Here is a 26118-nt window from a genome sequence, read left to right on the forward strand (position 1 = left end):
GTACACAGGCAAACAGTGTGAGACAGATGAGGAAACACACAGTGTAAATTCTGGTCTCACTCTGCTCCAAGCCACCTTTACTTTTCATCAGTAGAGACTCTTTCGGGCTTTCCTGCACCCATCGTTGGTCCTGTTTGGAGCAGTGTGGGGAATTCTTTTGAAACATAAGTCAGACCTGGGCACTCTTTTGCTTAAAATTCTGCAGAGCTCTTGATTTCACTCAGAGTCAAAGCACAAATCCTGACAGTAGTTTGTATGGCCCTACATGACTGGGCTCTTCCTTTCTTCTCTGACATCTGACATCCTGTCCTGCCACCCCCGCTCCTCTACCACCACTTGTTCACTGTACTCCAGCCACACCGACCTTCATGCTGTCCCTTGAAAGGTCCAGGTGTGCTCCTAAACTAGATAATCAGCTTGGATTATCCACCTAGGAGCTGTTCTCTGCCTGGAATGTGCTTTTCCTAGATATCTGCTTGGCTAACTCCTTCCCCTTCCTTTAGCCTTTGTTCCAATCTCACATTCTCAATAAGCTCTTCTCATTCTATGCTATTTAATATTAAAACCCATCTCCTTATCTCAGAACTCTTGATTCTCTTTTCCCTTAATTTTTCCCTTTTCTGTAGAATTTTTCATCTTCTCACATACTACATAATTTACTTATTATGTCTGTTGTCATTGTCCCCTCCCTAACACACACACACACACACACACACACACACACACACACACACACAAACACAGAGGGATAAAAGCCCTCTGAATGCACAGATCTTTGTCTTTTGTTCTCTGATGTATCCTAGGCACACAGAACAGTGCCTCTCACATCACTGGTGCTCAGTAATGCAAAGGGCCTGGCTATGATTATAGCAGTCTTTATTGATAGTGGGCACCAAGGCTCAGAGTGTTCAACTCTGGTACAGAAGGGTCAGAAAAGGCTTCAAAAATAAGCTGACACCTCAATTCGGTCTTGAAAGGTAAGAAGGCATTTCCCCAGTGGGTGGTGAGGTAGAGGTGGCAAATAAGAAGGAAGGGTTCTTAGTAGAGAACAATCTGGCAGAGCATGATCAGGGACCTTGTACTACTACGATAGGGAGGGGGAAATTCATCATCTTCAGAACAATGGGGAACCAGTGAAGTGCTCTACCAGAGGATGGCCATTATCAGATTTGGGCTTTTAATAAAATCACTTTGTCTGCAAGTACAGAGGATGGATTAGAGGGGATAAGACTAGAGGTAGACAGACCAGTGCATTGACTGTTGAAATTGTAGTAGAGAGAAGTGTTGAGGCCTGAGCTTGACAGTGACTGCAGCACTGGGGATGAAGTAGTTTCCCTTCATAGTTTGTAACCTACAACATCCTTGTCAAATTTCAACTCACAGACTTGGATGCTTATATATTCTAGTATGCTAGTAAGAAAGCTACACATATTTCAGTTTTGAATCTTGCATTGTGTAGTCACCACCCACTCCTTTTCCATTCAAGAGGGAGTTCTTTTGGGGGGCTATTGTCCGAAAGAGCTATAGTCAGTAGAAAAAAGCCAGTGAAAAGAGAGAGCAAGTGCTAGAAAATAGAACAACTCTCATTGAGCACTGCTGCCTGCCTCTTTCTGGGGCAGAAAGGCTGTCTGCTCTGTTGCAAGGAAAGAAAAACCAGTTCTCTCTCTCACTATAGTTAATCTTTTGTTGCCACTAGCTGGTCAGTATGAGAACTTGGAAGACTATCAGCTCTGGAAAGGAAGCCTCTTCTAATGCTGCTCCACCCCAAGGTTAACCCTTACTCTTTTTTTCCTTTCCTGGAAAACAGCAGACTTCCTCCACCCACCCCCAAAAGCACCTAGGGTGACAGGCAGTGAGGCTTCCTTCTGACCCAGAACAAAACCCATCAACTCAGGTGCTTACGATAGATTGGTGCCCATCAGTTGGATACTCAGGCAGGAAAACCAATTCGATTTCCCTAAAGAGATTTTTCCTTGTAGATTTTTTTTTTTTTGGCAAGGGGAGAAGAAAAGAGTGTCCCCCTTTATGATGTTGAACTAACTTGTAGAATCTGTGATATGTTTAAACCCAATGCCTCCTGTGAGAGGCCCAGCAATGTGATAGAAAGAGGCAGTGTGGGATTCAAGACAACTGAGCTTAAATTTGGACTGTAGGGTAGGTTTCTCCCCTTGTCTAGGCCTCAGTGTTACCATATAAAATGGAGGGGTTGAATTCAGTGCCCTACGAGTCTGTGATGGTGGAAGCCCATCAAAGTCGGCGGTTGCAGTGACAGTTTTCCAGACTTCATTCAAGAGGTCACTGTCAGTCTATTCTCCTCTCCCCACATCACACACGTTCACAATGGCCTATGGCAAACAAGGTTTAGTGTATAACAAAGCAAGGATGTGAGAAGCAGGAGGCTTTGCCAGCCAAAGGCCTAGTCAATCCTCCTGCTGCACCTGCTATAAATTAAAATCACAGAGTCGTTTTGCAGACTGAGGGCCCAGTTCAGGAAAATGATCAAGCCGTGGGTCACACCAAAGCTTGCAGAGCTCTGCTGCCTAGGTTGGTATCACTGACCCCTGAAGAAATAGCAAATCTGGTCCACCTTGACCAAATCTAAGCCTTGCTAATGGCTGAAATGAACTCTCCCCTCCGCCCTATGCTGTCTCAGTAACATGCTACTTTCTGAGGGGAGACAACATATTTCACTCTGCTCTGAGCATTAAATAAATTTCATCAGCTTTGAGATGGAAAGAAGTGGGGTGGGGTATGGAGTGAGGGAAGTAAGTGGAAAAGAGTAGAAGAATTAGATCAGAGGCCACTAAACACCACCTCGCCCAAGACCCTTGTTTACAATGTCCCAGAAACCTAGACCATCACACCAAGATGGGAACTTGAAGTTTGACTGCTACCCAAATATCTCATTTAGCAGTAAGGGACTTGGTGACCAAATGAAGAAATAGCATACATTATTTTAAACATATCTTTGTTTTGAGAAATCACATTTTCTTGCTTCTCCATCACAGAATCTTTCTCTCACACATAATAAAAGAATGGCAGAATTGATGCTAATGAACATTCTGTGGTCAGAAACCCCTAGAGAAGACACAGCTTATGACTATTTGTAAGCATTTTTTCCTCCCTCCAAAAAAATCACCACCTGCTTTGATTCAGCAAAAGCAGGTTAAAGCAAAATTGAGTAAGCACTCATTGTCCACCTTTAAAACCAAAGCAGAAAGCAATAAGGGTATACAACTCAAATGTCTGCAAGGGTGTCAGTCCTTTCTTCAAATGCCTGCCAAATAGAGGTCCAGTCTGTGCTTGAACACCTATAAGGTGGATTGTATTACCATTAGGGGTCAGCATACTGGGTTGTTGGACAGCTCCAGGGGACACAGCCTCCTGTAGGGCTCAGCTCTATCCTCTCAGGTTTTTCAAGACATTCGTTAGAATCAGACACCCTCCCCTTCTCCAAAAGAAAACATACTCCTCATTTGTGTAGACTTTTCTTTATGGACAAGGTGTCCCCCTGCCACACAGGCTGGAGTGCAGTGATCTGGGCACAGCTCACTGCAGCCTCAAACTCCTGGGTATAAGTGATCCTCCTGCTTCAGCCTCCCAAGTAGCCACCACACTCAGCTCATTGTTGACATTTAAAGGAAGCTTCTCCAGCTCTCCGTGACTAAACTCCCTTCTCCCAACAATTCTTCTGGCCAGGTTCCTGGCCCCTCACTCCCTCAAGGAACCCTTGCTGACTTGAACAAGTTGGCATTTCAAACCGTATCTTCCTCCTCCTTCCAGGCCATAAGCTTCTTGCATAAAGCATCCTTTGGGACGGTCCTTTGGGACCACGCCAGCTCTATGCATGCAAGTGTACTTAAACACAGACTAATGAATAGCTTTTCTTTCTTCACACTCCCTCCCCCAAATACAGAGCACACGCCTCTCCTGTCAAGTTGATATGGCAAGCAAATTACTAAAAAATGTTGACAATGAGTGCTTATTCAATTTTATTACTTTTACCTGCTTTTGCTGAGTCAAAGCAGGTGGTAAACAGTCTTGCCTGACCACTATCAAGCACAGAAAAAAGGATGACATTTCCCTGCCTGTGGGAATGAAAGCTAAATCCACAAGCAGACCCCGGGGGCCGCCTGGGGGTAAGTGAGGACTGAGTGACATGCAGGTTCACCTTAGAAGCCCTGGGCTGGCAGTTGTTCCTGCTCAAATTCTTTCTTTTCTATCAGTCCTTCCCACCACCCTCATGTTACCAGTAAAGGAAAACAGACAGTACAAAGCAAGAGGAGCTATCAGAGTCACGGAGTAGGTCAGGGCACTTCAAGTTCACAGAATCTTTACACGAAAGGATTATTTTAGAGCTCATCTACCCACTCATATTGCAGCAGAAAGAATTGAAGCTCTAGGGGATAAATGACTTATTCAAGGTCACAGTGAGCCAAGCTGAGATTTCCAGATCCTAACCAGCATTAAATTTCTAAGCTGCATTTTAGCATTCAACTTTTCCTCATTTTGCCTATTAAATCCTCCAAGGCTTAGTTCAGGTTCTTTCTGGTCCAGAAAGTGTCCCCATCTTCTTCAAGTCTACAGAAATGCCTGCCTTCCCTGATGCTACAGAATGTATCATCTCCATCACTCATTGGCACCAATGAATAAAATGCCCTTTGATATCCAAAAGTCACAAAACTTTGAGCTGGAAGGGTCATTGGATGTCATTTAATTCATGTTTCACTTTCAAACTTACATAGGTCAGTTCACCAAGGTAGCTCAAGTTCCTTTGGAGAAAAGTTCTTGTCTAACAATCCTGATGATTGTTATCCCTCTCTATTCAGCACCATAACCTGCATAAACTTCATATTTGGTTCAGAATGACAGTTTAGCAACCTACAAGAATGTAGGTGTCTGGCAGACCAGGATTCCAGTTCCAGGTCTGCCATTTATTCCCGGTATGACTTTGGATTAGGTGTTTGACCTCTCTAAAATTACTTCATCTGACAAATGGGAGTAACAGTAGAGCCCACTCCATACATGTTATGTGAATTAATAATACAAGGCAGGAAGAAAGCTCTTAGCATCACATTAAGGATTCAATAACTATTTGCTATTCTTCGATCACTTTCAGGGAGATTCACTTTGTCAATGTCATTGACTTATAATCAGATCCTAAAGAAGAGTCCCAGGCAAACAAACTTTGGAGATAAGCTCACATCTGAAGGAAACTTTCATCTACTTAAGGTAGGCTGAAATTTCATAGGGAGACTAGAAATACAAAAAGGAAAGGATCTGAAAAAAAAAAAAAAAAAAAAGAGACTTGCTTCCAGAATGGGCATTATCAATAATAGTTGCTAACTGAAACAAAAGAGGCAGAATGGAGGGAGGCAGGGTTAAGTGTGAAGGTGCCCTTGGTGCATGCAGATGGGAGACAGTATGTGCAAAATTACCTTGAGGTCCCCCACTTGAGTTTGAGTAAACAGAATTCTCCCTTTTGTTTGTCCCCCTTTAATACCAGGGATGGTTTACCCCCACTAATTCTGGTCCCAGGACCCAAAGTGACCAGAGGGCTTTGGTGGACACCATCACCCCCTAGTGGTGGCTTCACACTCCCCACTATTGGCAGAATTTGGCATTTACCAACTTTGCAGGCCCAGCTGTGGCACTGGCCACGTCCGAATCCCCTGAACTGACAAGCTGATAGTGAAAGCTGCCCAACTCGCCAGAGACAAACGGTAGGCAGGATGTTTAAAAGTCTGGGGATGGGATGGGGCTGCCTTGGGACACTAGAAAGAGATGGCCATAAATGACTCATAGTATCAGCCCCAACCCCACCCCTCCCACCACCCCCACCCCTCCCACCACCCCCACCTCACCCCTCCCACTCCCCAACCCCCAGCCGCCACCAACTCTCATTTCCGGCCAGCTAGGCCCTCCCAGAGCTCATTGTGCACTCCGTGTTTACACACAAACAGTCGAAGACCAACACAAATAAAAATCCCACGTCTCCCTACACAGCTCCTGCTATACCCAGCCATCTGGTGACTACCTCGCTAGCCAAATCCCCGTTGGGAGCGCCTAAAGCTGCCAACCCAGGGCGCTAGGGGGAAAAGGAGGAGGCAAGAACCCAATCCCCCGCAAGCATCCAAAGGGCTCAGCGCTGCCAAGGAGGCCAGCCCCGTGGTCTCCAAGGAGCAGAGGGTCCCAAGCTGCCAGACTCAGGGGCCGTGCATCGGAGGAGGGGGAAGGCTCCATGTGCAGGTTGTTGCCAGGAGACTCTCAAGCAACACATGGGTCCTGGGGGAATCAAGACTTCTAGTTCCTCACTCAGCTCCTCACTCAGCTTGTCCCAGGCTCACAGGCACCCATCCTGTTCGAAAGCCAAAGTTAAAAATGGCAAAGATTGTCAGTTCCAGGAATCCCGGGGCACCTATATAGGTGGCTGGATCAGGTCCTCCATATCCTCGAAGACTTGAAACGCTCTGTGGTCCTCACTGCCAAGTCAGGCCATACCCAAGGATCGTCTCATCCCTTCACTTGAATGGCCGTTTGGGGAGCGGGAGGATTTCTACCCCTCATCTCTCAGAGTACCCCGGAGTAGAGAGATCTAAAGGATGAAGGGAGAAGGGCAGGATTGGAAGTGGTAGTGAAGGGATACCTTCTGTGTCTCCAGAAAGACCCTTCCCCAAAGGGAGGTGGCAAGAGCCAGCGGTGAGCCTGAGGTTTGTCCGGCGGCTCTCTGAGGAACACCACCTCCACCCTCCTTCCCTTTCTCGGACCTGGGCAGCCCCACGGGTTCACGTGGGAAGAGTTACTGGTCTGTGTGTGTCCGCTCGCGTGTATGCGTGTGTGTGTCTGTGTGTTTGGTGCGTCGCACCCCAGACGCGCCGCCGCGGGGAGTCCCCGGGGACCCTCCCGGAACGCTCGGCATGCTCAGGTTACAGCCTGCGAGGGCGGGTACAGGGGCCCGAACCCCTAGGTTCAAGCTCAGCAGGTGAACCACTGGCACTCGCTCAAATCCCCAGAGGTGGTAGCATGAAAGGATGGGGAGTGGGTCACAAAAATACTTTTAACAGTATCAGGGCTACCAGGAGAGCGGAGCCTAGTCCGCTGATTATTCTGTGGGTCTTTTCAGGCGAGCAAGGAGTTAACCTCGGAAGTTCAGGGATCGTAAAGGTTCTCACCTGGAAGGCCCGTCACCCTGCAGTGCCCGAGGCGGATCCCGCCGAGGCACAGACCCGGGGAAGAAGAGCTCGGGGTCTGGGCGAGCCCCTGGTGCCTCACGGGCGCTGTTGTTGGCCAGACTCCGACAACCAATAAGGCCCCGCGCCCCCAAGAGGGGAGGGGAGAGCAAGCAGGCAGCGAGCGCGGAAGAGCTAAGGGGAACAACATTTTTGTAAACGCTCTCCGAGATAATTAAGCTATCAATTACCCGGGTGGGAAATCAGCCGCGCTTCCCACAGCTCCACTGAAGGGCCGACTCCTCCGGGATTCGCGCAGGGAACCAGCAGGCAGCAAGCTGCTGGCGAACTTTTCTGATTAACTTTTCCGTTGGAGCCCCCCCACCCACACCCGTCTCCTCTCCTCTCCCTTTTCTTGCCTTTAAGTTATTATTATTAGCCCAGGGAGTGAGCTGCAAGGACAAACCTGCTCTCTGCCTGGAGGTGGGTAGAAAGGGAAGGCGATAACGCTGGTAGAGGGAGGCTCTAAACGTGGAGACCTCGGACTCGGAATCCCAGTTCTCAGAAACCACTCAAGTCTCTCCAGCCCCATTTCACAGATGGCCAAAACTGAGGCCCAGAAAAGGGAAGCGACTTGTCCAAGGTCACTCAGCCCATGCGGAAGCCACGCTTTTGCGGGTTGAGCGATTCCACATGGAGCTACTCCTTTCCGACTCTCGAAAAATCCATGTGGAAGGGCAGAACCCGCAACTCCGAGGCGAGAGCGAGGGGGCGGTGACGGCAGGTGGCCAGTGGCCTTGCCGGGAGGAGAAGTGGGCGGCTCGACCCAAAACTGGCTTAGGATCTGGGATGCCCCGGCCCCTAGCCAGAGCACCTTCAGCGAATGGGGTCTCCGGCGTCCGGGATGGATCAGGCAGAGCTCAAGGTCCGGACTGAGAGGCAGAGGGGCAGGTTCCCACCGCGGGAGGGTTGGCACGCCCCCAGGCTCCCGCCGCGCGCTCTCCAGGACCTCCTCCCCCACGCTCCTTTCCAACCACCTGTGCGACCTCCGGGCCCCTCCTCTACCCTCTGCCAACCCCACTTGGGGCAGCCCCGGGCGGGGATCCCCAGGGCGCCCCCACCCGCCCGGCCTCAAGCAGGGGCTCGGGGTTCCTTGGGATCCAGCGCGTGCCGGCGCCTAGCCTTACCCAGGGTGAAGAAGGGCAGCTCGGTGTTGTCCAGATCGTCCTGCACCGCGATGCGCCCCGGCAGCTCGTTACGCACAAAGAGCAGGAGGCGCGACTCCGCGGCGGTGCCGGCAGAGCCAGGAGAGCCCGGCGACGCGGCGGCGGCGGCTCCGGCCCCGGTCCCAGACCCGGCCCCGGCGCGGGCGCCGCTCCAGCCGATGTCGCTCTCCCGCAGGGCGGGCAGTGTGGACACCGTGACCGTCTTCAGCCGGCACGGGCTGTCGGGCTCCCGCGAGGCAGCGGCGGTGGCGCCGGCCAGCAGCGGCGGCGGCGGCAGCAGGAGCAGGAACAGCAGCAGCAGCGGCGGCAGTGGCGGCGGCCCCGGGTGGAAGCGGAGCCTCGGCCGCCCCCGGAGCCCCGAGCCGGGGCCGGGGCTGAGCCGGGCGCCGGCGGCGGCCATGGCGGGAGGGGCTGCGGTGCTGCGGGTGGCGGCGGCGGTGGCGAAGGAGGAAGAGGAGGCAGCGGCGGAGACGGCGGACGCCGAAGCGAACCAGGACGCCCGAGCTAAGGAGCGGAGAGAGCCGCTCGCCAGCAGCCCCCAGCTCCGGGCTCCGCCTCCCGATCGGCCCTGGACCGCCCCCCCGCGCCGCCTCCCCGGGCCCCGCCGCCCGTCCCCGGTCTCCGGCTCCCCCCGCAGACCCCGAGCGTTTCGGAGGCTCCGCCCGGCCTCGTGCAAGTCCCAGTGGCTCCCTCCCCTTTCCCAGGATCCCCCAATCCCGCCTTCACAGCATTATTTAGCCACAACGCCCCTCCCTAAACTCCCCAAATTCGTAATACTTAGGGCCCCCTCAGGTCCCCCCAAAGCCCCCTGACTCAACCCAGCTCTCCCGGCTTCACCCCACCTTCGGCTCAACCCAGAGGCTGCACCTGCGGGCGCGCCTTGGCCCAGCCTTGCTCAAGGCCCCGCCTTCTTGGGGATAGGGAGCCCCCGGGATGGCCAAGACTTAACTTTGTCTCCCCTTAGGCCCAAGAACAAGTCCTGTCTCCAATCTCCTACCCTTTTCTAGTCTCTGAAATAACTTCCTGTGGCCTCAGGGCCCCCTTCCCACCCACTTGGCCACAACTCCCGCATTCATTCCCCCACTGTCCTCACCCTTCCTCTCCCTTCCTTCCAGACCTTGGTGCTAGCACTAATTGCTAATGGCCAGAAGGGCGTCGAACTCCACCGTCTAACGCCGACCCCCAACTGACTGAAGCCGGGCTGTTCTGGCCCCCTAGCTGCAGCCCTGTAAGTCAGCCCACTCACGCTCTTTTATTTTGGATCCCTGCTCCCAGCTTCTTGGCTGCTTCTGCTCTCTGTGTGAAATTCCTGAAAAGGGTGTGAGGTAGAGACCTACTATTCTGTCTGTCCTTGGCTCCCGGGGCTTTTAGATCCTCTGCCCAAGTCCTAGAGAACTGGAGTGCTCACCAATTCTTCACCAGCAGTCTTTCTAGACTCAAGTTGAGCTAGGTCCTCAGACACAGCACCCTTTGGTCTTGGGCTGACTCTGTCTCTGACTCACATACCTGAGGCCTTCCAGGGAGCGGACACCTCTGCAGGGGTCAAGTGCCCGTGCACCCCCTTCCCCCCTCCCCTGCTTTTCTTTATCTTCCCTGTCTCTGTTTTCTGTTTCATCTCTCCATTCATTTCCTTCCTCCTCATCTTGACTTTAATCTTATAAATGCTTCTTCCCTATAATTTGTGAGCCATTTCTCATCTCTGTCTAGCTTACCCATCGGCACCTTTTGTGCTCTCTCTCTCTGCATTCACTTTTCTCTTAGCTCTTCCCTCTTTTGTCTCTTCCCCCTTTCTATCTTTAACCCTTCATATAAATTGCTTTTCTCCTCTCTCATCACATTTTTTAAATGATGTTGGATAAAGGCAGAGCACTGAAAATAAGGAAAAAAGCAAAAGCTGTTCTGTGACCTTGGACTTAATAATAGTGTTTTTAAAGCATTCTCCAACTGCTAGACATGTACATATGTTAGCTTTTCTACATGACCACAATCCAACAAGATGGATATTTTGATTCCCATTTTCCATATGAGGAAACTGAGATCAGGTGGTCAGGGAGGTGGAGGGATTTTCCAAGGTCATATAGCTAATGAGCTGAAGAGCTGAAATTTGAACAGTAGACTTCAAGCCTTGACTATTTCCCTTAAAGTACACTGTCCTCAGTGACCTTGGAAAACCCCACCCATCAAAGATGCTGTAACAGGTAAATCGGCATGAATACAGTTGGATCTACTTCCTTGCATGGTTTGTAAGGTATACTTCTCCCGTCTCAGTTTACTAATCTGTAAACCCAGAGGGTGTGTGGAGGTGGGGGTGGAATCTGGCCTTTCAAGTCCTCTGATTCTAAACGGTCTCCTGCCTCTCTGATGCCTGCCTGAGTTCATTTACTCCTCCAAAATAATGTCACCCTGCCTCCCTCAGTCTCTCCTTTGTGTACTTACAATCCGCCACTATCCATCGCAATGGGGCTTTCTGATTCTCTATGCCCCTTTCTTCAAATATGCTGACATAGTCCATTTATAGAAGAGCAACCAGGAAAAAAGGGCTCCCTTATGTAAGGCAGAGTCTGTACAAGTCCTTCATGGACCTCTGGTACAAAGGCCTGTCAAACGAGACCAACATTTTCATTCATTCATCCCCAAATATTCAGGGTGCCTACCAGGTGCTATATGGAGATGCAGGGATGGATAAACACAACTCCTGCCTTTGCAAAGCTTATAATGATTGGGGTGAGGGGGTGGGATGCTGGAATGAAACAGGCACATAAATATCTCAGGTAACAGGCAGGCAGGCAGACATGTGTTTCACTAAGATGAGGTACTTGGAGAAATCAAAGAAAGCTTCCCAGAGGCGGTGGCTTGGAGTTGAACCATAAAGATTAGTAGCAAGGGAGTGGGCATTGTAGGTTAAAGTTGGCATTTGGCATTCTTTGCAACTGCTTAGTAAACGAATAAATCCCTTTCCTACATCAGAGGATGTTTTATCTTTTAAAGCACAGCCCACCTCCCATGAAGAACATTTCTGGATACTTTCTCAGCCTCCACTGCAGCTAGGGCTTGGGCACATGACCCGGGCTTCACCAATTAGATTCACCCACCCCAGATGCTGGAAGATAAGCCAGAATCAGGCAGAATCCATTGGCAGCCAAAAGGGCAATAGTTGGGGCAATTACATCCAGGTGTCTCTGCTAGCCAAAAGGTTCTAACAGCACTATTTGGAGCCCAGTGACGTCTATGTCAACAGTGTGAAGTGCCCTATTTATGCTTGGCTGCGGCTGAAACAATATTTTCACCAATCCAGTTCTGTGCTATGATTTGGAGTAGTGCTCTTGACTTCATGCAGTTTAAACCCAGATCCCATGCCTTTCTGGGTATTCTAAGGAATCTAATAATCACTTAACTGAATTCTGAATTCTCTTTCTGCTTAAATTATTCAGGATTGGTTTCTGTTGCTTGCAACTGAAACACCTGGCTGAGAACACGGACTATGGAAACAAAGGGAGGGCAGAGAAAGCAAGGTGTATTATGGGAAATTAAGCTCAGTGAGGGGGAAAGGGAGTAACTGAAGACAACACAGAAAAGGCAGGCAAGGAGTACCAACTTTATTTCATAGACTGTCAAATCTGGAATGTCCTCAGGAAATGACTTATGTTTCTGAACACATGCTCTGTGATCCAGAACTTTTTGTAACATATCAATGAATGATGATAACAACAGTTGCCTTGTGGTGGCTGTGAGGCTTTAGAAATAATTATGTAAAGTATTTAACACATAGTAGGTGCTCAATAAATTATAACTACTGCTTTGACGTATAATCTCAGCAACATTTGGAGCAAGGCTTTTTATCCTTATTTAATAGATATGAAATCTGAGGCTCAGGAAAGCTGAGAAACTTGATTTTGGTCATGAAGTTATCAAGTGGTGAAACATAGGAATACTTGGCTCCCAAATCTTTGCTCTGTCACAGAATGCTCCTCCTGGCCTCAGCCCTTTGCATGCACCTTATTCCCAGTATGCTATAACTTCCCTACTCATACTTGAATCCCCTGTCCTATGACCACTACTTTTCTCCCTCTCAGCCCCTCTCACCCCTTCTCCTTTCCCCTCTTTGTTCAGTTATATTTCATTATTGATTTAATTTTTTCTCTTTTAGGGTTCCCTGTACTCCCATCTTTGACTCCACTGATATAAATTTCTTTTTCGTTCTAACTCCTTTCCAGTCTTTCTAGCAAATGCTTCCTCTTCTTTCATCTTTCATATTTGCCTTTCTAGGTAGTTTTGAAATATTTTTTCTATCCTCCTTCCCCCTCTGCCATACTCTACTCTGTTTTAAAAATCCCTTTTATTCAGGCCACCTGACTGAGGCAGCCTAATGTAGTTGAAAAAGCCAGAGGCCCAAGAGGCTGGTTGATTTTGGTTTAGAAATCATCTTTGCTATTTCTCTATGGAGTCAAGTCACTTTATAGTTCCTACTAGGTCTTTTGTTTTCTCATTTGTGAAATGGGGAAAGTAGTACCCACTTCTCAAGATCATTGTGGGAATTAAATGAGATCATGTGTATGAAACTGTCTGGCACATATGAGGCTCTCTTGAATGTCATAAGTAAATCCAATCATCTTATGGATCTCACCCACTGTTTTCCACTCCAGCCTCATGTCCCATAATCCCCACCACCACCACCACTTGATTCCAACCATATTGATCTCTTTTCTCTTCCTGAAATACTTCAAGCTCTTGTTGCCCCAGCATCTTCAAATGGACTCTTTCTTCTGCGTGGAGAGACTTTCCTCAGTCTTCACTAGCTATCTTTTACTAGTCTCTAAGTTTTGCTAATCAAAACACTTTCCCTAACATAACCACCCACCCAGGCTAAGTTAGCCTCTTGCTGTACTCTCTGTTACATCCTTTCATATTTCCTTATAGCCATTTTAATTGCACTCATTCCATATTTTAATAATTGTCCATTTATTAGAGCATTTTCTTGATGCGTATGTTCCTTACTAGATTGGGAACTCCCAAATATCAAAGACCAACTGTGTCTTGCTTACCGCAGTGTGCACACCAGCTAGTACAGTAACCTACATAGGGTAGAGATGCAAAATAAGTATTTTGCCAATGAACCATCACATATTTATTGAATTTTTACTGAGACAGGCACTGTTTTCACACTAGCTGCACTTTCACAGAGAATATAATTTAAATTTTAAAACAAAAACCTCCCCGCCCCCTCTGTCTGTCAATTCTTCCTTCCCTTCTTCCTTTCCTTTCCTTCTTTCTTTCCTTCCATCCTCCTTTCTCAGCTTCCCATGATTCAAGTAATGTTTTTTAACAGTCTTTCTTCTTAAGCCTCCAGATGATCTCTAGAACATAAATAAACTCTAATTGAGGAAAAGAGAGTGCCATCTTCTGCTCCATCTCTGCTCTATCTAAGCTCAATCTTCCATCAATTCTTTTCCTGTCCACGAATCTCCACTATTTGTTTTCTCCTATTTCAATCACTGTCCTCTCGGTAACTCACATTGTCCTTTTGATCCTGCTTTGCTCTCTGCAGCACGTTGACTCCATTCATCACTCAGCAGATCCCGTTTCTCGTCATTCCCTTCAGCCACCTTGCTCTAGATACTCTCTTGACCTGAGTTCTGCCAACCTCTCAACATCTTGACCTATGCCAAACCCAGCGCCATCATCGAGTTTAGCATCAATGAGAAGACTAAGGTCAATCCTGAAACTTTTCTTTTTATTGTTGCAGGATCCAAAATAGATTGCTGTAAATATGGCTATCACTGCTATTTAATTCTTTGACTCTGAAAGCTCTTCTGGTGAGTTAAGTTCAAATTATTTTCTCTACCACTTACTAGTTCACTGATTTTTAGTGAGACTCATAACCTCTTTTAGACTTAATTTCCTCACCTATAAGTGGAGGTAATGGGAAGGCTGAATGAGCCAGCAGGTATAAATGAAAGTAGCTAGTGCTGGCCAGGCATGGTGACTCATGCCCATAATCCCAGCACATTGAGAGGCAGAGGTGGGTGGATTACTTGAGGCCAGGAGTTTGAGAACAGCCTGGCCAACATGGTGAAACCCCGTCTCTAGTAAAAATATGAAAAAAAAATAGCTGGATACGGTAGCATGCCTGTAATCTCAGGTACTTGGGAGGCTGAGGCAGGAGAATTGTGTGAACCCAGGAGGTTACATTGAGCCAAGATCAGGCCACTGCATTGCACTGCAGCCTGGGTGACAGAGATAGACTCCGTCTCAAAAAAAGAAAAAAAGAAAAAAAAAAAAAGAAAAGTATCTAGTGCTGTCAGGCACATAGTAGGTAGCTACTTTCCACCTCCAAATGTCTATTTATTTGGTCCTTCTGTGACCTCTGTCTCTTTACATTCATCTCTCCACTTCTCATTTCCATTTTCCGAACATTTCCACTATGTCTCATTTAGAGCAAACTTTTACCATTGTCTCTAACTTCTCTTTCGTGAAAAATGAAAGAATATTTTAATCACCGTTGTCGTTCTTCATTTCCACTTGCATCTGTTTGACTGATTTCTGCTTCAACCCAGCACTTCTCTGACTTTTCCCCTTAACAATTCTCCAATTTATTATCTTTTTTCTCCAGCTCATACCTTTCACTACCTCCCACTTTCTCTGTCCCCGGTCCTCTAAATCAACCCCTTCTTGTTGTGATTTACTGCAGTCATTTCATATCCTTCGTACAGTCAAAATCCTCACAATACTCCTAAAGTCTCTTTCCTCACTCATCCTTTTGCATTTTCTTTCTCAAATCCACTCAAGTTTAATTCATCTTCATGATTCATTTGCTTGCACCCAAATCTCTGTACCTTTTTGCCTACTTAATCATTTAACCTATTCGAGTTTCCTTTCGCCTCTGTTACACTGTCATCTTTCAACTTTAACACATAATAATGAATGATGTTTCTTTGGACTTTTTCTTCATACAGATCCTAATGCTGGTGTATTTTAAGGATACTCTTCCTGGATCCCATTGACTTTAATTCTTTTCTGGAATCTTTTCTCTCTGGGAACCTGCTTTAGTTAGAAAAAAAAACCAAAATGAAAGGTCTGCAGGATCTGCTCTGTATTTATTCAAGCTGAACTACTAACGTGGTGGATTTGAATGTATATTACTGATGAGAAACGTAAGCTTTATTCTCTTCTATAGAGTACTGGGTCATTCTCCTTTCTGAAGCACACTATTTTTATCATTATTACTATATTTTGAACTGGTGAAGGCGGTATCAGCCTAGATTCACTGCTTCCATAACATTTACTGAATGCCTACTATGTGTTAAACACAAGCTATTTTTTTTTCTTATTTAATGTTTGCAAGCCTGTGAATTTGGGATTTTTAATCCTTGTTTTACATGTGAAGCATTGGGAATACATAGAAAATGTACAGCCTGCAATATGTTGGCAATTTATATCAAATAAAGTCCTTCTAACTTCTTTGAGTGAGACAGTAAAGTGTAAGAGTTAAGAGTTGCATCCTTTATAACAGGGATGGTGACAACCACTTTGGAAGAGTGTTATTTGATATTTGTCTTCCCTCCTAAACTATAGTTTCCAGAAGGGCAGAAATTCTATCATTCTTGTTCTCTACTGTCTTATATATATTAGGCCATCAATGATTATTGTTGAATAAAGAAGTAAATAAATGAATGTATGCTAAAAGTACATTTTTTTTTTTTGCATAAGACAACACTGGCTTTGAATTTCAGCTTTGCCATGTAACAAATTTGTGACCTTGAACATACTAGGGAGAAAGCAGATATCTTGTAACATTCTGCATCTTTAAACTTTGCTGATATATGCTGTCCTATACATGTTGTTTTTAATTTGTATGTAATATATTTTAGCAATACTCAGAGCCAGGAAAGCCAAGGTTCAAATCCCAGTTCTCCCACCCCCTAGCTTTAATGCCTTAGGCAAGTTAGCTATCTCTTCAAGTATCACTTCTTCATCTATAAAATGGAAATGATACTACCTCTCTGCTATACTCATGGGCAGGTGCCAGTGTAGTTGATGATCTGGAATGAACACACGAGAATGCCTGATTTCAAGTCCTCTGTACTTTTTACTACACAAGAAGCCTCATTGCCCTGACTTCCAACTTTAAAGACTGCTCTCATTGTTTCTCCCACTATCTTAAGAGTTTTGTATAAACCTAGCTCCCAGGACCATGCCTGGATGTTTCTCAAGGAGGCAGAGGCCATCCCCCACTCCTGACCCAGTTACCAAGCTCTATTTGATGACTATTGTATGATAATCTGCAGACTCAGCAAAGCTGGGGCTCTGCAGGTTCCCTGTGACTCCTGAAGCTTCAGCCTCACTCCATCTAATTCTAAGAGGCTTTCAAAGAAATCTATGGAAAGTTTTGGGAAGTCCCTCTGTCCTCCCAGATCTAGGGCATTTTTTTTTTTAAAGTAAGGCCCTGGTCTACAGAAAGAAAAAAAAATCTAAATTCAAAAGAGCTCCCTCTCTTTTCTCGCTCCTTTCCTCGCTCCCATTTCTTCATCCTCTCTTCTTCATGGAATACTGGGGAATACTATTTTCCAGCATATGGATAACTATGATGAACAAGACTTAAAATGGTCCCTGCACTCATGAAGCTTACAGTCTAATCAAGAGATAGACAGATACAAATATCAAAAATAAATATGTGATTAGAAGTTTTCAAATGTGCTATGCTGAAAAGGTATATGGTTCTATGAAACAGAATAATGAGAGAGGTCTTCATTTATATTTTGGGGCTAGGTAATGTATCTCTGAAAAAGTCACAATTTATTAGAAACAAAGATGGATGAATAGGAATTGTTATGGCAAAGGAGAATTCCTATGGGAATTCCAGGCAGAGGGAGCCACAGGCACAAAAGGCTGTTAGAGAAAATGTGGCAAGTTCTAGGAACCAAACATTTGAAGTCAGTATGTCTGCATACTGAGAGGGAAGAATGGAAAAGAATGAAGTGAGTCTTAGAAAGTTAGTTTGGCTGAAGCTATTCAGGCTTATGTAGGCCATGATAAGGAGTTTGGATGTAATTCTAATTTAAGTGGAAAGCTATGGACAATTTTAAGAAAGAGAATGACATAATCAGAACTATATTTTTTAAGTGTTACTTTGGATCTAGGTAGAGGATGGACTGGTGTAGTGCAAGAGAGGATCAAGGAGTCTAACATGGAGCCTATCACAGCTGTCCAGATATGAACCCACCCGGGAGGCTGACTTACATTAAAGCCTTTCCCACCATGGGGTCCTGTAGCTTGCTCACCCTAACAGCAGAGAATTCATTACTTCCACTGAAAACTGGTTCTACTTGTGGTTGACCTTGACCAAGAGAATGTACTGATTTATATCTTCTTTATTGAATGTACCATATATTGATTCAAATTCCATATTCTGGGGAAGCCACATGGAGCAAACTTTATGAAAATTCTCCAAGTCTCTGAAGGCATCTATCTTTTTCTCCCTTTCAAGGAATGACTGTCTTGTCAGCTGCCTCTACTATTCTCTGCCTGGGTTTTAGAAGCAACAACAATGAGAAACAATAATTAACAATAACTTCCATTTACATGGAGTGCTTCTACATTCATCATCATGACATTTGATTTCCACAAAACCTTGTGAAGCCAACAGAACAGGAAATTTTAGCATCAATTAACAAATCACAAAGAGAACATTCAAAGATGTAATTTACTTGAGGTACGGCAGATAATAATTGGCAGAATCGAGTCCTGAATCAAGTATTACAACTCTTACTTCTATCTTCTTTTCATGGTAGAGTGAGCATGAAGCACAGATGGAGGATAAGCTCATAAGTTCTGGCATCGGATTGATTGTCTAAGTTCAAATTCAGACTCTGACATTTGCTGTGTGACCTTAGGAAAAGTACTTAACTTCTCTGAACTTTGGTTTCTTAATCTGAGAACAAGAGTGCCTACCTCATGCAGTTCGATGAGGATTAAATGAGCTAGTAGATTAAAAGCATGAAGCACAGTGTCTCACCTATATTAATAATCAATAAATATTCACTATTATCAACAGCTTCAATCATCTTGGTCAAAAGCCGCAGTAGCAAAATAAAAGTTGCTGCAGATTTGCTATAAGGTGGCTTGGCTTAGAATAGTGACTCTGCTGCAGTATCATGAATAAAATCTTTAATCAGTGGCTTAGTTCTTTATCTGTAAAATGGAAATAATCATATCTAGCTCACAAAGTTGTTCAAAAAATAAATAACAAGAGAAATTGCCTAGCCCCAAGAATTATGTATTCAATACACATGTTACTTTCCTTTCTGTTTTAACATTATTTCCCCTAGTAAGACTTCTCTGATGCCCTAGACTGGGTTAGGTACTCTTCCTCTCTTTGCTCTTAGCACTTTGCACTTACCTGGAGCAGAACATAGCTCATGCTACAATTAATGTATCTACTCATCTGTCTCCACTTTGAGAGTGGAGTTGCTCCATGTGCCAGTTAACTGTTCTAAGCACTTTGCAAATAACAACCTAGTTAATCCTCATGTGAACTCTGTGAAGGAGTTCATGATCATCCCCCTTCATACCAATTAAAAAATAAGGCAAAGAGAGATTAAATCATGTGTCTCAGGTTGTATGTCTGGCAAACAGGGGGTGCTCACTTATTGCTTCTTGTTGGATCATTCCAGATGCCATCCCCTGAAAGGGGACTCTCGTGGCTCTTTTCTCCAAATAACTCACTCATTCACCATAATTTCCACACTGACATTTTCTCCATCACAGCTGATTCACTGATTGATTGGTGGATAGACACCTCTCACCAAAATAAAAGCTTTAAGAAGAAAGGTATTTTACCTGTCTCGTTCATTGTTGTGGTACCCAGCTGTTAGGATAGTCTCTGACACATAGGAGGTGCTCAATGAGTATTTGCTGAGTAAATGAACAAATGCATGCACTTCTTAATTGCTTCATTGATACTGTAACTTAAAAACAATGACCTATGTCAAACCATATGTCTATACACTCTTGTGAAAGTTTGTAGCATTTTAAATTGGAGATGGGTTAGAGATGAAGAAGACTGTAGAAACAGGAAAAGAGTACTCCCTTCTGCTCTGCACTGAGTCTCCTGGACTCTAAATAGCATCACTTGTCTCCCAGCAGCTGGCCAGCAGGTGGGGAGAGACCCTCTGCTCCGAAGGCAGGAGGAGTTTCTGCTCAAGGTGACAGGAGCAAAGCAGGAGGAAACTGCACAGGAAGAGATATACTGCAGTCAAGGCATTAAACCTGAGGTTTGCGATGCCCACTAAGATTCACTGGGAAAAAATAATACTTGAAAAAAGTGTAATGTCTAGTATTTATCACCTCAGGCTACTGGTAGTTCATTCTCTCTGACATCTATGGAGATTCTTAGGAACTAATATATTGTCTAACACCTACCCTGCCACCAATGCACTGTGCACTTTTTTTTGGTTAGCTTTCATTCTCACCTGTTATTCTCTAATTAATTTTTTGTTGCTTTAGGTCTTATGTAACCCATTAGCATGGCATTCAAGTTCTTAAACAGCCTTTCTGATCCGCTTTCTTGTTGTTTTTGTTCCTAGAACCCATGCCCTCATCAAAATAAATGTCCTTACTATTCTCTGTACACATTCCAAATTCCCTGTTACCTCAGTCTAAATTGTTTTCCTCTGAACAGCACTCTGCATGCACATAGAGCAGCCATCCTTCAGGGGCATTTTTGATTCTCATCATAACCTATATATGTAATAGTTTTTTCCCCTTATATGTGATAATTCATCACATAACTTATTTAATACATTTAATAATTTCTATCACATATGCTACTGTAGTCAAGGTTGTAATGAGGATAACTATGATGAACAAGACTGAAAATGGTCCCGGCACTCATGAAGCTTACAGAAAATGTTCACTGTCTCTCCTATCACTTCCCCAGAGCCCACTGATGTTGATCTTGGCCATGGGACATGAATCGGCTGGTGAGATACTGGCAGTCATGATGCGAACCGAGGCTTGCATACTGGGGCTTCCTCTTTGTGTTTTTGCATTGCCGTGAGAGGAACATGCTCTGCCTTGCTTGCTGGTCCAAGTAGGGTGACAGACATAAGAGCAGACCTGGACCTAACCTGAAGTTTGAAGACAAGCCTAGCCAAGACAGCATAAATCATCAGATTCCCCCGCCCACTTTCAGATGTTTGAATGAGAATAAAGGATTGCCACTTTAATCCACTGTTTCAAGGTGATTTTTATCACACAGCATTATTGTGGTAACAAATGACTGGTGCAAAGTCTTAACTTCAATCCTATACTCTGAATTTCTTGAAACTAGAGACCATCTGATTCTTTTTTTTAACTCATGCAAAGTTCCAAGGCACAATCCTAATGCATATTTATTGAACAAATGAACGAATGAATAAATGAATGATTAAAGAGCTCTAGAGAGAGAGACTCAAGATCTAGGAGACTAATGTACTTGTAAGTTCAACAAGAATTTATCTAATACTTATTTCGTGTCAGCTATTGTGCTATAGGAAGGGAATTCAGTGGTAAACAAACAGGACTCGGCTTTTAGGTGCCACTCGGTGGTACAGGAAAGCTTGAGACCTGGAGATTCATAATGCAGTCAATGTGCAAATTCTGATTATCCTTGAATTGCATGCGAGGGCACCACAATAATCAGAGAAGTGGTAATGGATAGAAAAGAGCAGAAAGATCTCTCTGTCACTGATGAATCCCATTATCTCAGGTTAAGAGCAAATTCCAGACAGATGGGAGGCATTTGCATCCTTTTGAAGAAAATGAGTTAGTAAAAGCTGGCCCATGGGATAAAATAAAAAATCTCTGGGGAAAGGTATTGTTTGGTCATTTTCTGATTGCCAAATGACACCTCTGTCACTTTCTACTCTTATGGAGAGGCTATCAGCATGCTGAGTCTAAGTGTCGTTACCATCTGTGAATCAAAAACCTGGATCCATGACGACCGATCTGACAGTGTGGTCTCAACGAACACCAGGGACTCTGTCTGAACCTTGATAAAAGTTACTATATGTCTCTTTTCGGAGAGCTTTTCCTGATTGTTAAGCATTACTGTCACACTCTCCTGCCTACCCTACCTACTCACTCCAAAGGTGTTGTCAAGGAAGCTTGTGGCAGTTGCCTTCCATTTTCCAACAGTAGGAGCTCTAGGAACCAGAAGCATATTGCTGAAATTCTTAAATAATGGAAGGCATCAACAGAGCCAAGAATTAAGTCCAACTTCCCTTGCCCTGGGCACTAGCCACTGGGGAGCAAAATTCATCCAACATGTGCTTTAATATCACCCAAAATATTTTGTTTGTTTGTTGTTTTGTTTGTTTGTGTCTATCTTTTGAAAGAGCAGGTGGCTAGGACAGATGGACTATAAGAAAAGGCAACTTTTGCAGGACTCAAAGGATGACACTCCAGAAGAAATGCATGGCTATCTCCACAACTAGCACCTTTCAACTTGAAAGAAAAAGTTGGAACATTTTACCTACTTCCATATATGAGCAAATTCGAATGAGGACTGCCACTATAAAGAAATAAACTTTTAGCTTCGGTAGACAAACATTGATAGGGATCTATTTTCAAATCACTATGCAACTTAAATGTGATAATGTACCTGCAGCATTTAGTATACAATTTGGCCTATGGACCAACAACAACAACAACAACAATAATAATAATAATACCATTTATTAAGTATCTGCAATATACCAAGTAGTATGCTAAATACCGTGGAACCACCATCTCGATTAGCTCTCTCAACAACTTCAAGAGCTGGGAACTTTAAGTATCTTCATTTTATATATGAAGAAGCTAAAGCTCAGAAAGACAATTCCTTATCCAGAGTCACATAGCTAGTGATGGGGCCAGGATTTAATCTCATGCTGTCCCACTCCAGAGCTCCTGGTTACAGACACTACTCCACATTTTCTCTCATAAACAAACATTATTATCATCATTGTCATCATTTTCAATCATAATCACAATTAACAAGTGCCATAGCAAGAAAAGTCACCGAATGAGAGGAGTTTTCTAGAATATTATAACTAAAAGAAACTGTTGATTGAAATGAAGGTACAAATTTAAGTGTGACCTTTGGGGCAAAATTGTTGGAGATGGGTAAAAAGGAACAGAAAGTTCTTGTACAGTGCAAAATACTTGGTTGGTTTTGACTTCACGCAGTAGCCTAGGCAAGGTACTCCCAAGTCAATTGAAAAATGGAATGCAGTAGATTACGTTATGACCCCGATTCTTCACCTCTCCCCTATCTGCAACCTCTGCCCTGTGATTTTGTGGTTCCTCTTACTAAAGAGATACAGTCTATTCCCTCACCTTTTAAATCAGAGCTTGATCATGTGACTTGTTTTGACCAATAGAATGAGGTAAAATCCATTGTGGGCCAGTTTTGAGCCTTGTGTGTCACTGCTTACTATTTTAGGCTTCTGCAATCATCAGGTGCAAATGCCTGGGCCAGTCTACCCATCCCAGAAGGAGGATGAGAAATATGTGCAATAGAGATTTCCCAGGAAAGGGGCCTCAGCCAAGCCCAGTCTAGAAATGAATCCCAGCTGACTTGCAGGCCCATTGATGAGCCCAACCCTGATCAATAGACCCCCAACCAACCCACTGACATGTAAACTATGATTATAAATAATTGTTGTGTTAAGCCTCTGCACTCTGGGGTAATTTGTAATGCAGTAACAGGTAACTGACACAGAGAATAATCATACATACTCATACTCAATGCCTGGTATATAGTAGCTCTTGGAAAAAGAATAGTCCCCTTTCATACCTTTTTAACCAAACAGAAAAGTCCCAGCTCATCCCAGTGAAAGTTGTAAAATTATGTAAGATCATTAGTCACAAAGATGGAGGAAGCAAGCTCAGGAATACCATTTATCAATGCTTCTACTTTGGCTCCTTGCTGAGGTGAGAGAAACAAAGCAATGGCTGGAATACGGAGCTCCTACACTAGGGACATGCAGCTCCACCATCGACACACAGGTGGCCTGAGAGCCTCAGAGCAGGTTTTCCTGGAATAATTATTCCCATTGCCATGATCGGTTATTTCTATGTCAAAGTCACTTCCCCTTTTCACTCCTGAGTTTTCATTTCTGTAAAAATGACAGTGCTTGATTTAGCTCTTGGAAGAGGATGGGGAGTTTGGGGAGGAATAGAGACATGGAGGAGAAAGTTAAGGGAGGAAGGGAACAAAATTCGTCACCAAAATGGGCTTTACAAATATAAAGTGCTAATGAAATTCAAAATAACAACAATAATTGTGCTTCCAAGGCCGAAGCCTCACATTTCTCACCATGAATATTCATTCCCTGTTATCTTTCTAAGGAATGAAAATTGGGTGAAATAGCAACATGCATGTAGGGTGTTGTTGTTACGTGTGTGTGTGTGTGTGTGTTTTCTCTTCTATTTTTACCTGGACCAAGGCCAGCATCTGGCTTGAGACTATTTCAGTATTTTTGTAGCTATGATTTGTTTCACTGGGTGTCCATGTGCAGACGTCTTAAGTGGAAGATGCTTAAAATGTCAATAAAATGTAAGTTAAAAAGAAGTGTGTGGGTGGGGGAGCTGAAACAACTCTTTTTGTAGCTGCTAAATGGTCACAGGTGGAATATCACTTTGACTTAGAGCTTGGCAGCCAGGAATCTGGATGAGGGGATCCAATGCATCTTTTATCAACTGGCATGGAAGATTAGGAGGCTGTGCTAAGTTATCAATAGAGGGGTGCAATTTGCTGGTGGAAGTGGTCTTCAATTGACTTCTAAGTACAGAAGTTACATTTGTGCCACAACAGTATAACCAACTGTAAATGTATATACAATGGATTCATCTGTTCAGGTTGTCATAACAAAATCCCACAGGCTGGGTGGTTTAAACAACAGAATTTTATTCTCTCACAGTCCTGGAGGCTCGAGGTCCAAGATCAGGGTACCATCTGGGTGAGGGCTCTCTTCCTGGTTTGTAGGTGGTACTTTGTGTCTTCACATAGCCTTTCCTTGATACATGTGCTCAAAAAGGGAGAGAGGGAAAGGGAGAGAGGGAGGGAGAAAGAGGGAGGGAAGGGAAAAGAGAGTGAACGAGGGAGAGAATGAGAGAAAGAGAGATAAGAGAAAGATATCTTCTACTTATAAGGTCACCAACCCCATTAGATTAGGGTCCCATTATCATGACCTCATTGACTTTTACCTTCTAAAAGCCCTGTCTCCAAATACAGTCAATAAGCTTCAACATAAAAATTTTGAGGAGGCATAGTTCAGTTCATAGCATACAATATAGTCAACTGTCTCTGCCAGCTCTTGTGAAGGCGGCATGGTTCCTGTTGTCACCAAGGAGAAAATAAAAGGCTCATATAATCCATCTATGATGCAATAACTGGCCTATATTTCATGGCTTGGAGTCAGAATGTCACCATTGAGAACACCACTCCTGAGGGGGTTGGAGGAATTGGGGGAGGAGTGGAAGAGTGGAAAAGAATCACATCCTTCAGCAAGTCCATGGGAACAACTAGGGCTAGGGGCTGTGAGCCAAGGGGCTGGCTCCCTTTCCCAGGTCTCTGAAAAGTAGGAAGGTTCGCCTAAGTCAGTGATCAGGCAGACAGCTTTGGAAACAGGGGAGGGACCTTGGGGAATTGCTGAATGCTGGTGTGTTCTGGGAGGAAGAGGCACCTAGGTCAGTGGACTAATGGGGTGCGTGGGAGAGAAAACATAATAGTATGACATATGTTGACATATTAAGACTTCCTAAAATACAGCTCTGATAATGTCATCCGCAACTTTGCTCACAAACTGTCAGCAGCTTTTTGGTACCTTTATAATAATGGCATTAACATGCATTAACATGGCATTCATGACTCGGCTTGCTGTGGTTTCAACTAACTCTTGCAGTTTTCAGGGGATGACAGTCATATCTAACATTTAGATATTGCTTATTTGGAACAGCCACTCTCATGAACCCTCTACACATAAAAACTCATTTAATTCTGATAATAAGCCAAGAAGGTAGGAGTTGCTATCCTCATTTTAAAGGTGAGAAGAATGGGGCTTATGGAAGTTCATGACTGAGCCGAGGTCACATAGCTAGTAAACACGAGCTGGGATTCAAACCCAAGCAGTTTAACTCCAGGGCAATAATAATAAATATTACATATATGCTTTTTATGCACTTTATATGACAGAATCCCTGGCCTGCTCCCAAACATGTTCTATGTTTTCTGTTCCTGTAGTGTTCAACCTCATCCCAACCTTAACCCAATCTCTGCAGATTCCAATTCTCATCAATATTCAAGGCCAAATTCAAGGGCACCTCCTCCATGAAAATGATCTTATTTCCTTCCACTGTAAGTGGTATCTCTTGATTCAGATCCCACTAAGAGATTTATCCTTTCCTCTTTTGTGGTGACTGCCATTTGGGGACTGAAAAGAAAATTGATATGGCTGGAGTTCAGTGTGTCAAATGACCATCAGATATGGCAGCACTGCTGTTCTTCTGCAGGCTATGAGTACCATGCAGGCATGGGACACATGTCAGCATGCCCCACAATCCCTAGAACACTGCTCTGCACTTAGGAGTTGTATCTAGTGGAATTAGTTTTGATTGCAAATAACAAAGAACCAAAATCAGTGAACTGAGTAAGACAGAAATCTATGTATCTCTCAAATAAAACAAGCCTACAGATAGAGCAG

The 26118-nt window shown here is 44.6% G+C and overlaps 1 protein-coding gene and 1 long non-coding RNA gene across 13 annotated transcripts in view; one reads left to right on the forward strand and one right to left on the reverse strand.

Annotated features, from left to right (window-relative positions):
* Positions 1–8907, reverse strand: part of LOC105487111 (astrotactin 2) — a 995255-nt gene extending 986348 nt beyond the window's left edge. For 6 of the 11 annotated variants that reach the window (XR_011612991.1, XR_011612990.1, XR_011612989.1 and 3 more), the window contains exon 1: positions 8357–8904. Coding sequence is in view for 6 of the 11 variants with exons in the window: in XM_011750424.3 (XP_011748726.3) it covers positions 8357–8795 (439 nt within the window). In the remaining 5 variants the exon portion in view is untranslated. Of the gene's footprint in view, positions 1–7420; positions 7591–8356 lie in introns of those variants that run through there. The other 5 variants (XM_071078814.1, XM_071078813.1, XM_071078811.1 and 2 more) reach the window with 3 other exon arrangements.
* LOC105487105 (uncharacterized) lies at positions 844–20608 on the forward strand. 2 transcript variants are annotated; one of them, XR_011612995.1, is made up of 3 exons: positions 844–977; positions 5120–5232; positions 20331–20608. It is a non-coding gene; the product is annotated as an uncharacterized lncRNA (long non-coding RNA). The 2 variants fall into 2 exon arrangements; XR_011612994.1 differs by lacking the exon at positions 20331–20608 and adding an exon at positions 5640–5779.
* The last annotated feature ends 5510 nt before the right edge of the window (positions 20609–26118 follow it).

Source organism: Macaca nemestrina, chromosome 14, assembly GCF_043159975.1.
Source record: "Macaca nemestrina isolate mMacNem1 chromosome 14, mMacNem.hap1, whole genome shotgun sequence".
Taxonomy (NCBI): Eukaryota; Metazoa; Chordata; class Mammalia; order Primates; family Cercopithecidae; genus Macaca; species Macaca nemestrina.